At 41.4% G+C, this 12,486-nt stretch overlaps 1 protein-coding gene across 1 annotated transcript; it reads left to right on the top strand.

The window, feature by feature from the left end:
- The first annotated feature begins 5,217 nt into the window (after positions 1 to 5,217).
- Positions 5,218 to 6,634, top strand: lrrc30a (leucine rich repeat containing 30a). Its single transcript, XM_061979856.2, has one exon. The coding sequence runs from the start codon at positions 5,398 to 5,400 to the stop codon at positions 6,292 to 6,294; it is 897 nt and encodes a 298-aa protein (XP_061835840.1). The 5' UTR covers positions 5,218 to 5,397; the 3' UTR covers positions 6,295 to 6,634.
- The last annotated feature ends 5,852 nt before the right edge of the window (positions 6,635 to 12,486 follow it).

The raw sequence follows: 12,486 nt of genomic DNA, 5'->3' as shown, positions 1-12,486 counted from the left end.
TGGCGCACGCCTGCCCACGAGGCTCCGCTAATACCTCCGAGAAGCGTTACTTTTTTTCACAGTATTACTTTCATAGGCAGTCCTCTTTGGTGTCATGTTTAAGTAGGGACAAGAGAACATCGGGGCTGAGGGGTAAAGGGTGACGAGGGAAAGCAACTTTTAATTGTTGAATAAAAGCTCAACAACAGAAGGGAATTGTCAGGTAGCAAGTACAAGAACACGTGTGTGGACACAGCGACTGACAACGACAACAAAATGCCACCTCAGGTTTATATTGAAAAAAATAAAAAATAAATCAAATATATATATACATATATACAGTTTGGTTCTTTTATGAATTTATTGTGGGTCTACTGAAAATGTGAGCAAATGTGCTGGGTCAAAAGTATACATACAGCAATGTTAATATTTGCTTACATGTCCCTTGGCAAGTTTCACTGCAATAAGGCGCTTTTGGTAGCCATCCACAAGCTTCTGCTTGAATTTTTGACCACTCCTCTTGACAAAATTGATGCAGTTCAGCTAAATTTGTTGGTTTTCTGACATGGACTTGTTTCTTCAGCATTGTCCACGTCAGGACTTTAGGAAGGCCATTCTAAAACCTTCATTCTAGCCTGATTTAGTCATTCCTTTACCACTTTTGACGTGTGTTTGGGGTCATTGTCCTGTTGGAACACCCAACTGCGCCCAAGACCCAACCTCCGGGCTGATGATTTTAGGTTGTCCTGAAGAATTTGGAGGTAATCCTCCTTTTTCATTGTCCCATTTACTCTCTGTAAAGCACCAGTTCCATTGGCAGCAAAACAGGCCCAGAGCATAATACTACCACCACCATGCTTGACGGTAGGTGTGGTGTTCCTGGGATTAAAGGCCTCACCTTTTGTCCTCCAAACATATTGCTGGGTATTGTGGCCAAACAGCTCAATTCTTGTTTTCATCTGACCACAGAACTTTCCTCCAGAAGGTCTTATCTTATCTTATATATATATATATATATATATATATATATATATATATATATATATATATATATATATATATATATATATATATATATTAGAGATGCGCGGTTTGCGGGCACAACCGCGGAGTCCGCGGATTATCCGCGGATCGGGCGGATGAAATTAAAAAAAATTAGATTTTATCCGCGGGTCGGGTCGGGCGGTTGAAATGAAAAAAAATTAGATTTTAAATAGATTCAGGCGGGTGGCAGTTAAACCAATTCGGAAATATATATACATAGTTAAATGTTGTTACCCACATACGAAAAACGAGCAGGCACCTGCTGCATATGCCACAACAGAAGAAAAAAAAAAAAAAAGATGGACACTTTTACGGAGCGGAGAAGGGACGCCTCGCCGGGGTCCGGGACCGAGGCCCCTTCCCCCGAGAGGGCCCCACCGGGAGCCGTAGCTGAGGCGATCCGCGAGAAGGGCCCGACGCACGTCCAGGGTCACCACCGCGCCCACTGCACCGACACCCCGCCTCGTCCGCCTTCGCCGCGGCCGGCGTCACGTGCAGCAGGTAAGCAGCTTACCTGCCCGCCACCCCCGTGGCCGGGGGCTCGTAACAGGGGTCACTCCGCCCGCTCCGCCCGCGCAGCTTACCTGCCCGCCACCCCTGTTGCCGGGGGCGCGTAACAGGGGTCACTCCGCGCGCAGTGCGCTCACGAAAGGGGTGGGGCTCACCCTGGTTGATATAGACAGCAGGACGGTGGCCATGGAAGTTGGAACCCGCTAAGGAGTGTGTAACAACCCACCTGCCGAATCAACTAGCCCTGAAAATGGATGGCGCTGGAGCGTCGGGCCCATACCCGGCCGTCGCCGGCAGCGAGACGCGCTTGGAGGTGCGCTCAGCGCGGCTCCCATATGATTGCGCACTGGTGTGCGTCTGGGCCGTGACAGCGTGGCACGCGAATGTCTGTGCTGCATTGGATCAGTCTCCTTTCTTTAACAGGCAAAAGCTTTATAACCTCACTAATGCCTTGCATCGTCTATATTAGATATATAACAACGGGCGGGTGCGGTTCTGATCAAATGTTAGATCGGATGGATGGCGGATGGTTGACGACTTTCTGATGCGGTTGCGGATGAAATAATTGCCTATCCGCGCATCTCTAATATATATATATTAAGGGTGTGGGAAAAAATATATTCGAATTCGAATCGCGATTCTCACATTGTGCGATTCAGAATCGATTCTCATTTTCAAAAAATCGATTTAAAAAAAAAAAATTGTTTTAAATTTTTATTTTTATTTTTATTTTTTTATTTTTATTAATCAATCCAACAAAACAATACACAGCAATACCATAACAATGCAATCCAATTCCAAAACCAAACCCAACCCAGCAACACTCAGAACAGCAATTAACAGAGCAATTGAGAGGAGACACAAACACAACAGAACAAACCAAAAGTAGTGAAACAAAAATGAATATTATCAATATTAGTTACAATTTCAACATAGCAGTGATTAAAAATCCCTATGTATTGAATGAATAGAGAATCCTTTTGAATCGGGAAAATATCGTTTTTGAATCGAGAATCTTGTTGAATTGAAAAAAAAAATCGATTTTGAATCGAATCGTGGGACACCCAAAGATTCACAGCCCTAATAAATATATATATATATATATATATATATATATATATATACTTACAAAAAAAGCTCGCATATCAGCTTTGGGGTATAAAGCGTATCATCAATATTGGTGTTAGGGATGGGTACCGTTCACATTTGAACCGATACGGTACCAATTCCTGGTACCTGGTACTCAATGTTCCATACTTTTGTGTGTTTTCATGTGTTAACAAATGTTAATTTGTCCAAGAATAACATGTTTAAGAACATTTCAACATTCAAGAGTGAGCTGATAATGATAACTGTGCTGTGCATTTGTTGTATCTTGCTTTCTTACATTTCTGAGAGTAATTTGCAAGTATGCACTCATTTCAGTTTGTCCCACTGTAGGTGGAAGTAGGCTTTGCCATTAAGCGGAATGTGCCAGTCTCGTCTTTTGTTGAATCCTACAAAGTGTTTGTACTGTAAGTATTGTACTTATTACACACTAGCAGTTTGATTGTAACGGCATCTCAGTTGTAGTTTTCATTACCAAAAATCTGGGGTGTTTTTAATTGCTATGTAAAATCGACAAATGCTAACAAATAGCATGTATATGGCATATCCAATGTAAATTAGCATAGAGCTGGTATATTTTGAAAAGTGGAGTCTCAGTTTTGAGGGCTTTCTATCAGGCATGTTTGACTTGTTTGCACGGAAAATTACAACATTACCTAGAGGCAGTCCACTACGAATACGCTTGTTTGCCCACCAAGTGCTTGAGCCGGTGTGGAGTCTGCAACTGTGACATCACATCAACAACGGTATGGAGATATGGTAGTTTGATTTTACGTGGTAATACTGACAGAATCCGGTTGATATTCTACCCATAAATGCACCGAATTCGGTAACCATCTTTGACTGGTGTTACATGGTAATATATTTCAATATTTTGTGTGATATATCTAACAATCCATCCATTTTCTACCGCTTGTCCCTTTCGGGTCGCGGGGAGTACTGGAGCCTATCACGGCTGTTTTCAAGCGGAAGGCGGGGTACACCTTGGACAACATTCACACTCACATTCACACACAAGGGCCAAATTAGTGACATACTTTGTTTATATTAGATTTTTAATGTCTTATTATCAATTATTTTTAAATAAAAAAAATAAACAGTACAAACAAACATAAAATGAAAGCTTTTGTGAATGTGTACATTTTTCTTTCTGTAGCTGACAATGTAAAAAAAAAGCTTCATAAATCAGGTTAATATTGCCATGCATTTATTTTGAAGATTATTTTGCACCAAACAGGAAGTCACTGTGTGCGTGTTGTCCTGCTGTATACTGTAACTAGACCGAACTGCACTGTGATAATAAGGAAATTAACAATACTTAAACCTATCTGTCAACATAAACGTAATTATTTTCATAGATATTACTCACATTTTATGGTCGTGGTTGTCGACCTAAGCGTGCATTTTTTGATAATAACATGAACACAGTGGACTAATGACGAGTTGTCGACATAAGTTATATTAACGAGAGATGTCCGATAATGGCTTTTTTGCCGATTTCCGATATTCGGATATTGTCCAACTCTTAATTACAGATACCGATATATACAGGCGTGGAATTAACACATTATTATGCCTAATTTTGTTGTGATGCCCCGCTGGATGCATTAAACAATGTAACAAGGTTTTTCAAAATAAATCAACTCAAGTTATGGGAAAAAAATGCCAACATGGCACTGCCATATTTATTATTGAAGTCACAAAGTGCATTATTTTGTGCATTATTTTTTTTTAACATGCCTCAAAACAGAAGCTTGGAATTTTGGACATGCTCTCCCTGAGAGAGCATGAGGAGGTTGAGGTGGGCGGGGTTGGGGGAATCGCGGGGGTGTATATTGTAGCGTCCCAGAAGAGTTAGTGCTGCAAGGGGTTCTGGGTATTTGTTCTGTTGTGTTTATGTTGTATTTTGGTGCGGATGTTCTCCCCGAAATGTGTTTGTCATTCTTGTTTGGTGTGGGTTCACAGTGTGGCGCATATTTGTAACAGTGTTAAAGTTGTTTATACGGCCCCCCTCAGTGTGACCTGCATGGCTGTTGACCAATTTTGCCTTGCATTCACTTGTGTGTGTGAAAAGCCGTAGATATTATGTGATTTGGCCGGCACGCAAAGGCAGTGCCTTTAAGGTTTATTGACGCTCTGTACTTCTCCCTACGACCGTGTACACAGCGCCGTTTTAAAAAGTCATAAATTTAACTTTTTGAAACCAATACCGATAATTTCCGATATTACATTTTAAAGCATTTATCGGCCGGTAATATCGACAGTCCGATATTATCGGACATCCCGAATATTAACGTTAACATTTGAAGTTTTTCCTCTCATGTTTACACACTTTTTTCAACTTTTGCTGTAATTTTTTTTAGTTCTCTTGTCCAACTTTAGTTCTTAGAATAAATCAATACAAATTAAGCTGCAGACCACAAACTGCCCCCCGGGCCGCACTCTGGGATGAGATCATAGCAGAGACCTCAACTGGTTAAGCTCGCCCCCTCCTACTCAGAGCTCAGAGAGTGGGTGGGGAGCACGGTTCTATCTGTGGACCTGAGAAGTGACAAGGCCAGCTGAGGAATGAAACCGAGTAAGACAGGCACTTTGTCTGGGACCATGCACAAGTCCCCCCCAGTGCGCTCTTAGCTCCGCCAGGATTCAAAGCTGCTGAGGTTCCACCTGGACTCAAAGATGTTCCGAGCAACCAGAGGACACTATCTTTAATAACAATCCTGTTGGGACTCGCATGCGGACATCTTGGGACTCACAATGGGCGGGAAGCAGTCTCGCGGCTTCTCCAACAGAGAACTGAGCGAGGTGAGTGTGATTCAAGGCGGCAGGAGCGCTGGAAACGACCAAGCCGGCTTGTCATCTGCCGCAGAGAGAATCCGCCGACACGCCACGGTGCACTTCGGCTACAGCACCCTCAGCTTGGCCATGCGGGGCTTGGATGACGCCCCAGCCGAGCTGTGGGAGCTGCGAGAGCTGCAGAAGCTCAACTTGTCCATGAACTGTTTGTGCTCGCTGCCACCCACCCTCAGTGCCCTGGACAACCTGGTGGTGCTCAACCTGTGGGGCAATAACCTGACCAGTCTGCCTCCCGAGATTGGACTCCTGAAGAAGCTCCGTGTGCTCTTCGCCTGCCGCAACCGCTTAAGTGAGGTGCCTGAGGAGCTGGGCTCCTGCGCCGGCCTGGAGGTACTCAGCCTGGCCAACAACCAGATCACCAGCCTGCCGGGGAGCTTGGCAGCCATGCGCAACTTGACCAAGCTCAACCTGAGCCACAACCGCATCGCCCACATCCCAACCTGCGTCTACAGCATGAAGGGTCTGGTCTTTCTTCACCTGGCCTGCAACCGTCTGGAGACAATTGCGGACCAGATCCAGGACTTGGTCAACCTCAAGATCCTCATTGTGGAGGGGAACAGCATCCACACTTTGCCTAAGACGCTGTGCTTCCTGGACTCCTTGGAGCTCCTCAACGTGGACTTCAATGAACTGCAAAGCGTGCCGGTGGAAATGTATCTGCTGAGTCGGCTCAGGAAGCTGGCCTGCCACCCTATGGACAAAGGACTCCATATTTTACATAACCCGCTTCTCAAGCCCATTAAGGAGGTGCTGCAAGGAGGACTTAGCTCCCTGTACAACTACCTCAAGCCCACGTGAATCTCTCATACTTGCCAACCCTCCCGGATTTTCCGGGAGACTCCCGAAATTCAGCGCCTCTCCCGAAAACCTCCCGGGACAAATTTTCTCCCGGAAATCTCCCGAAATTCAGGCGGAGCTGCAGGCCACGCCCCATCCAGCTCCATGCGGACCTGAGTCCGCTTTCCCACAATATAATGAACGTCTACAGTAAAGCAGTCCGTCTGCCGTAAACAGCAATGTTGTGACACTTTTAAACAGGACAATACTGCCATCTAGTGCATTTGATGAACGCACTTTTGTGCGTGCCACACAGCAATGCATAATCAGAGAGGGTGTTCAGCATGGTTAGAAAGATAGTGACAGAGAATAGAACAAGGATGGACAATTCAACCCTTAACTCAACAATGAGTAGATGAGTGTTATGTGTGTGTATATGTGTAAATGAATGAACACTGAAATTCAAGTATTTCTTTTATTTATATATATATATATATATATATATATATATATATATATATATATATATATATATATATATATATATATATATATATATATATATATATATATATATATATATATATATAGCTAGAATTCACTGAAAGTCAATTATTTCTTATATATATATATATATATCCATCCATCCATCCATCCATTTTCTACCGCTTATTCCCTTCGGGGTCGCAGGGATATATATATATATATATATATATATATATATATATATATATATGTATGTGTGGGAAAAAAAATCACAAGACTACTTCATCTCTACAGGCCTGTTTCATGAGGGGGTTCCCTCAATCATCAGGAGAAAAAAACTCCTGATGATTGAGGGAACCCCCTCATGAAACAGGCCTGTAGAGATGAAGTAGTCTTGTGATTTTTTTTCCCACACATACATATATTGCGCTCTACTACGGTATCGAGCACTATTTTTTGGATAACCTTATTAAGACATATATATATATATATATATATATATATATATATATATATATATATATATATATATATATATATATGAAATACTTGACTTGGTGAATTCTAGCTGTAAATATACTCCTCCCCTCTTAACCACGCTCCCCGTACCCACCCCCCACCTCCCGAAATTGGAGGTCTCAAGGTTGGCAAGTATGATCTCTACCGCTGTTTTGTCCGACACCGGGCACGTGGGTGGTCATGCTGCTATCACAAGCTCTCCCCCGGCCGACCACGTATATGCCATCCATACCCCTATTACAGTAGTGTTACATCACAGGGCATCACACAAATAGATTTAAGCGTTTGGCTGTAAATAAACACCGACAAACCGCCGTCACGCCTGCAATGCGTAGCGCGCGTGTGTGGGTAATCCGCAGTTAAGGGTCGAAATGAGTCGGAAAAATTCACGGGCCTACATTTGGAGGCTGATTAGTGTTGGTGGTGGGCTGAGGGGTATCACACACACGCTGTGTTGCATTCAGGTCATAGGGATCAGTTGTGCAAAGTCAATGGAAAGAACAGTAAAGCAGCATCAGAAGAGAGAACGGACATTATGCAATAAAGACCAGATTATGAAAATGTTGGTGATTTGAGTTAATTTGTCGGAGAAATGTCTGTGAAAGCTATATTCAGTGGTATATGTCGACCATCATGACCAACACATTAAGTCCCTTTTAGAGATGTACCCCAATTTGAGAAACACTGGTCTACTAAAAATGTATTTTGAGTTTGGTTATTTTGTCAAATTTCTTATAAGGTGTAGGAAGGGCGTACTGATCCGATATTGATAACTCTTCGATGTAAGCACTCAAGTAGTCCTGCAGCTTGTTTGCTTGTGCAGTTGACATCTAAATGTCCTCCAATAAGCACACAAGGTTGGTCTTTTCTTGCATTTCAGTCAAATCATTTACAAACCCCGTTTCCATATGAGTTGGGAAATTGTGTTAGATGTAAATATAAAGAAAATACAATGATTTGCAAATCATTTTCAACCCATATTCAGTTAAATGCACTACAAAGACAACATATTTGATGTTCAAACTGATAAAAAAAATTGTTTTTGCAAATAATCATTAACTTTAGAATTTGATGCCAGCAACACGTGACAAAGAAGTTGGGAAAGGGCATGTTCACCACTGTGTTACATGGCCTTTCCTTTTAACAACACTCTGTAAACGTTTGAGAACTGAGGAGACACATTTTTTAAGCTTCTCAGGTGGAATTCTTTCCCATTCTTGCTTGATGTACAGCTTAAGTTGTTCAACAGTTCTCCGTTGTGGTATTTCAGGCTTCATAATGCGCCACACATTTTCAATGGGAGACAGGTCTGGACTACAGGCAGGCCAGTCTAGTACCCGCACTCTTTTACTATGAAGCCACGTTGATGTAACACGTGGCTTGGCATTGTCTTGCTGAAATAAGCAGGGGCGTCCATGGTAACGTTGCTTGGATGGCAACATATGTTGCTCCAAAACCTGTATGTACCTTTCAGCATTAATGGCGCCTTCACAGATGTGTAAGTTACCCATGGCTTGGGCACTAATACACCCCCATACCATCACAGATGCTGGCTTTTCAACTTTGCGCCTATAACAATCCGGATGGTTCTTTTCCTCTTTGGTCCGGAGGAGACGACGTCCACAGTTTCCAAAAACAATTTGAAATGTGGTATATCGTCAGACCACAGAACACTTTTCCACTTTGTATCAGTTCATCTTAGATTAGCTCAGGCCCAGCGAAGCCGACTGCGTTTCTGGGTGTTGTTGATAAACGGTTTTTGCCTTGCATAGGAGAGTTTTAACTTGCACTTACAGATGTAGCGACCAACTGTAGTTACTGACAGTGGGTTTCTGAAGTGTTCCTGAGCCCATGTGGTGATATCCTTTACACACTGATGTCGCTTGTTGATGCAGTACAGCCTGAGGGATTGCAGGTCACGGGCTTAGCTACTTACATGCAGTGATTTCTCCAGATTCTCTGAACCCTTTGATGATATTACGGAGCGTAGATGGTGAAATCCCTAAATTTCTTGCAATAGCTGGTTGAGCAAGGCTTTTCTTAAACTGTTCAACAATTTGCTCACGGATTTGTTGACAAAGTGGTGACCCTCGCCCCATCCTTGTTTGTGAATGACTGAGCATTTCATGGAAGCTACTTTTATACCCAATCATGGCACCCACCTGTTCCCAATTTGCCTGTTCACCTGTGGGATGTTCCAAATAAGTGTTTGATTAGCATTCCTCATTTTTTTCAGTATTTATTGCCACCTTTCCCAACTTCTTTGTCACGTGTTGCTGGCATCAAATTCTAAAGTTAATGAAAAAAAAAAATGTTTATGAGTTTGAACATCAAATATGTTGTCTTTGTAGCATATTCAACTGAATATGGGTTGAAAATTATTTGCAAATAATTGCATTTTGTTTATATTCACATCTAACACAATTTCCCAACTCATATGGAAACGGGGTTTGTACAAAAAGGTAGACATGGTAGGCTATAGGCTACACGGAGATAGCAGCTACACTACAGCAAAGCACAAAATAGCACACTGGCTAGACGTAGGTAATAAGTGTCCTTAATTGAACAATAAACAGTCTATAACAGCACATTTGTCAATATAAACAAGTATCAAATAAATACCGTTGCATATTACTTACACATACAATGTCTCTTCAAGGCAGAAGCCTATTAGAAGGTATTCAGTTAAAAAAACATGTCCACGTCTTTCAACTTACTGTTATGTAGCCTCGAGATTTCACCCCGAAAAATATCACTTCAATTAAAGGCAGCATAAGTCCATTCAAGACGGTAAAAAATAAATAGGTTAGTGTTTTTCAATGTCAATCAATCAATCAATGTTTATTTATATAACCCTAAATCACAAGAGTCTCAAAGGGCTGCACAAGCCACAACGACATCCTCGGTTCAGATCCCACATTTTATTGTACCTTTGTTTTCTGACTTTTACTTGATCAAACTTTTACTAACATTCTACAAAAAAAATTATAAAAATATGTACTTTGATCCGTGCTGGTATTGTATTAAATTAATATGTGTATCGGCAAATATTGAAGGCTCCAATATCGGAATATTTATTTGTGTTGGTATTAGGGCTGGACGATATGGCCTTTTTTTAATATCTCGATTTTTTTAGGCCATGTCGCGATACACGATATATATCTCGATATTTTGCCTTAGCCTTGAATGAACACTTGATGCATATAATCACAGCAGTATGATGATTCTATGTGTCTACATTAAAACATTCTTGTTCATACTGCATTAATATATGCCAGAGGTGTGGACTCGAGTCACATGACTTGGACTCGAGTCAGACTCGAGTCATGAATTTGATGACTTTAGACTCGACTTGACAAAATGTAAAGAGACTTGCAACTCGACTTAGACTTTAACATCAATGACTTGTGACTTCACTTGGACTTGAGCCTTTTGACTTGACATGACTTGACATGACTTGCCACTTTCCCCAAAATCCAAAGCTTAAAAAGTTATTTGGGAGCGCTCCGTATTTTTCATTTTCTTCGTCTGTCTATCAGCGTGTTATTCCTGTCAGCTGGTCTGCTGTCAGTACAACAGCCAATCAAATTAGAACTATGTTGTTTTCATCACACAGCATTCATCCAATCAAATTGCAGGACAACCAATGACCAAGAGTTGTCCAACAACGTGCCAGTGATAAACAATTATGTCAAGTTGGTTTCGTTCGGGTATAAAAACTACGACTTGGTCAACAAAAAACGAATTGCCGTATGCAAATCACACAGTTCGAATATTACAGACGGAGACGCAACAACTTCCAACTTCGTTCGACATTTGAAGTTGCACAAAGAAGGGTAAGTTTTGAATGTAAGATAACGTTTATTGGCTAAGTAACGTGACTTTTATTTGCTGTGTAGTTAAATCAGTGAGGCTGCAAACTCACTGCTAACGTTATAACCATAGACATCTTATAAGTAGACGCAGCATCGAGCGCTACTGCCTACTGGCGCAGACGAGGCGCGGGGCCGCCATCTTGGAGTGGTGATCCGCTCCACTCAGTGCAATTCATTTGGCAGGAGCAATGAACTGTCAGCGCATTTAATTCATTTTACCTCACTGAATACCACTGATTTTCACGCGCTTTTTTGTCATACGTGTGTAACAGACACATGTTTTGGCGTGTTTTATTATTCATAGTTTGCTTAACAGTAATATAATATTCTTATACGCTATAAGTGACCAGACGTCCGAGATCAAAACTGGGAATATAATCCCAGAGAAGGGGAAAAAAAACGGTAAACTATTTTTAAGTTGAAGAAACAATATGATTAGGTTATATATACATATGCGTGTATCCTACATAAACAATGTATGAATACATTAGATATCTATATATCTTAGGGACCTATAGACTGTATCTCTGTTGCTTCAGCAGCAGAGGGTTTATTCTGTCTTGACACTTTGTATTGATATTTTCTATTACATTCTTCCCTTAAATGATAATGTTTGCAGTGATTGTTTTATATGTATTATTTTATGTAAGTCGCTTTGGATAAAAGCGTCTGCCAAATACTTAAACATATATAAACACCTGAAAGTCTTCATATCAGCTAAAACCACCAATCTGTTTCACTGGATTCAGAATAAAACCAAATTCTGTTTAACCCAACAATGCTAGTATTTGAATATTGTTACTTGAAGACTGATTCCTGGTTACAATTATACTGTTAAGAAAGTATTGTCTTATACTTTGCCTAAAATGAGAATGCATCATAATCAGTAGTGGCTGGTGAATTTTGTTTTAGGTGGGGCTGAAAGTTTGTAAACCAAACCCCTGTAGGGGCGTCATCCTCCCCCAGAAGATTTCTTTGTGATTTTCACATACAAATATTGAAGATCTTTGATCCTTCTCAACTCTGTGGTAATATTATTTTCATAAAATACAACCAATAGTACGTTAATGTTAAATCTTACTTGTGAAAAGTAATCCCCCGATTCCTATTTTCAACAGTCCGCTCATTTGAGCAGGAAAACGCTGAACACCATCTTTGTTTTCTACCTTTCAACTGTCAGTTTAGGCTGCTCGCCGGCTCCTCATCACCACTTCAAGATGGCGGGCAAATTGCTCACGTCACAGCAACCAATGCTGCGTCTACTTACAAGATGTCTATGGTTATAACGTCATTGCAAACACGGCAATCTGTTGCGTCCACTGCAGTTTGCTAC

This window comes from Nerophis lumbriciformis, linkage group LG19 (genome assembly GCF_033978685.3).
Source record: "Nerophis lumbriciformis linkage group LG19, RoL_Nlum_v2.1, whole genome shotgun sequence".
NCBI lineage: Eukaryota > Metazoa > Chordata > Actinopteri > Syngnathiformes > Syngnathidae > Nerophis > Nerophis lumbriciformis.
The sequence above is the reverse complement of the archived record's forward strand: the minus strand, read 5'-3'. Positions and strand labels throughout refer to the sequence as shown.

What these genes read in the sequence shown, in the direction of transcription:
- lrrc30a (XM_061979856.2), top strand. Translation starts at nt 5,398, where the DNA reads ATGGGCGGGAAGCAGTCTCGCGGCTTCTCCAACAGAGAACTGAGCGAG.